The 1347-nt window shown below is 50.8% G+C and overlaps 1 protein-coding gene across 1 annotated transcript in view; it reads right to left on the reverse strand.

Moving 5' to 3' along the window:
- Positions 1 to 134: 134 nt before the first annotated feature.
- LOC107080916 overlaps positions 135 to 1347 on the reverse strand; it is a gene marked incomplete at its 3' end in the record, with an annotated part of 23861 nt that continues 22648 nt past the window's right edge. Inside the window, exons 13-16 of the mRNA XM_015369128.1 lie at positions 662 to 753; positions 517 to 589; positions 377 to 440; positions 135 to 256 (exon numbers count right to left, since the gene is read on the reverse strand). Of these exons, the coding sequence (XP_015224614.1) occupies positions 135 to 256; positions 377 to 440; positions 517 to 589; positions 662 to 753 (351 nt within the window). The remainder of the gene's footprint in view (positions 257 to 376; positions 441 to 516; positions 590 to 661; positions 754 to 1347) is intronic.

Raw genomic sequence — 1347 nt, forward strand, 5'->3', positions numbered from 1 at the left:
CAGGTCAGAACCAGGTCAGAACCAGGTCAGAACCAGGTCAGAACCAGGTCAGAACCAGGTCAGGACCAGGTCAGGACCAGGTCAGAACCAGGTCAGAACCAGGTCAGGACCAGGTCAGGACCAGGCCAGCCTACAGCAGAAGGAAGCAGGCTGCGTTACTGAATCCAAACACTCTCACCTCTCCAAGCACTCGGAACAAGGAGCTCTTTCCGCAGCCGTTGGGTCCACAAACCAGAACATTGGTTCCGGACCTCACCTTGAAAACACACAGAAGAGAGGAGACATCATTCCACAGACGTTCTACAGGCATGAATGGGATCAGCTCGGTCCATAAAGTCTCAGCTAGGCCACAGCCCCCCACAGGTAACACCCTCACCTCAAAGGAGAGGTCTCTGATCAGCAGGTCACCATTGGGCGTGGCCAGTGGAGTGTGGTCAAACCTGTAGGACCAAAGAAAAGCAAAGATGAGTCTAGCAGAGAGAGCTGCGCTGGTACCCAGTGAGAAGGGGGACGTACTTGATGATGTTGTCTCTGTTGATAACCTGTCCACTTCCAGGAACCAGCAGGCTTTTCTCTGGACTCTCTGCTTCTAGGTGGAACAATAAAACACCATTCAGCTTCATGCTCACAGCTGATGTCAGAGCTGTGGTTGTGAACGTACCCCTCTCATGCTGGGACACCATGGTGCGTTCATATTTGCCAGCATTCAGCTCCTTTAGGACGGTCATCAGCTCCGTGATGCGAGCGGTGAACCTATAGGGACACAGAAACAGGCAGGGTCAGAGCCGGACGCCGTGTCTGTGGCGGCTTCCTCCAGCAGACCGCCCTGCATTCAGATCACACCTGGAACGCATCATCAGCTGTGTGAAGCTGACACTCCTCTGAGGTGAATAAGACAGCAGATGGACTGAGGGGGCAGGGCTTCTTTAAAATGGGCATTACTAAAGATTCAATAAATAAGATCTGCTGTTTCAGAGATATTATTCTTTAGGTCACATTTTAATTACAGCCGATGACATCATCATCCCAGCAGACCTTAGCGCTGAGCTGGTTTCCTGATATCAACTTATTGCATCACAGTCATTCCTGAATAGAACAGTGACTTCATTTACTGGCTGGAATGATTGTTTAATGTTTAGTGACCCTCTGCTTTGGACCTGCCGTTACCCCTGGCAACCCCATGTCATTTCCTGTCAGCATTTCACAATAAAAGCCCAGGTGACCCTCAACATCAGGGCCTAATGCCAAACGGTTCTCTGTGAACAACCTTTGAATCTCCTTGTGATTCAGCAGGACTTCCCCGTAAATCTCACTGCAGGAGGAACCAGCTGAGGAGGAACCAGCTGA

This window comes from Cyprinodon variegatus, unplaced genomic scaffold (genome assembly GCF_000732505.1).
Source record: "Cyprinodon variegatus isolate N-32 unplaced genomic scaffold, C_variegatus-1.0 Scaffold2493, whole genome shotgun sequence".
Classification (NCBI taxonomy): domain Eukaryota; kingdom Metazoa; phylum Chordata; class Actinopteri; order Cyprinodontiformes; family Cyprinodontidae; genus Cyprinodon; species Cyprinodon variegatus.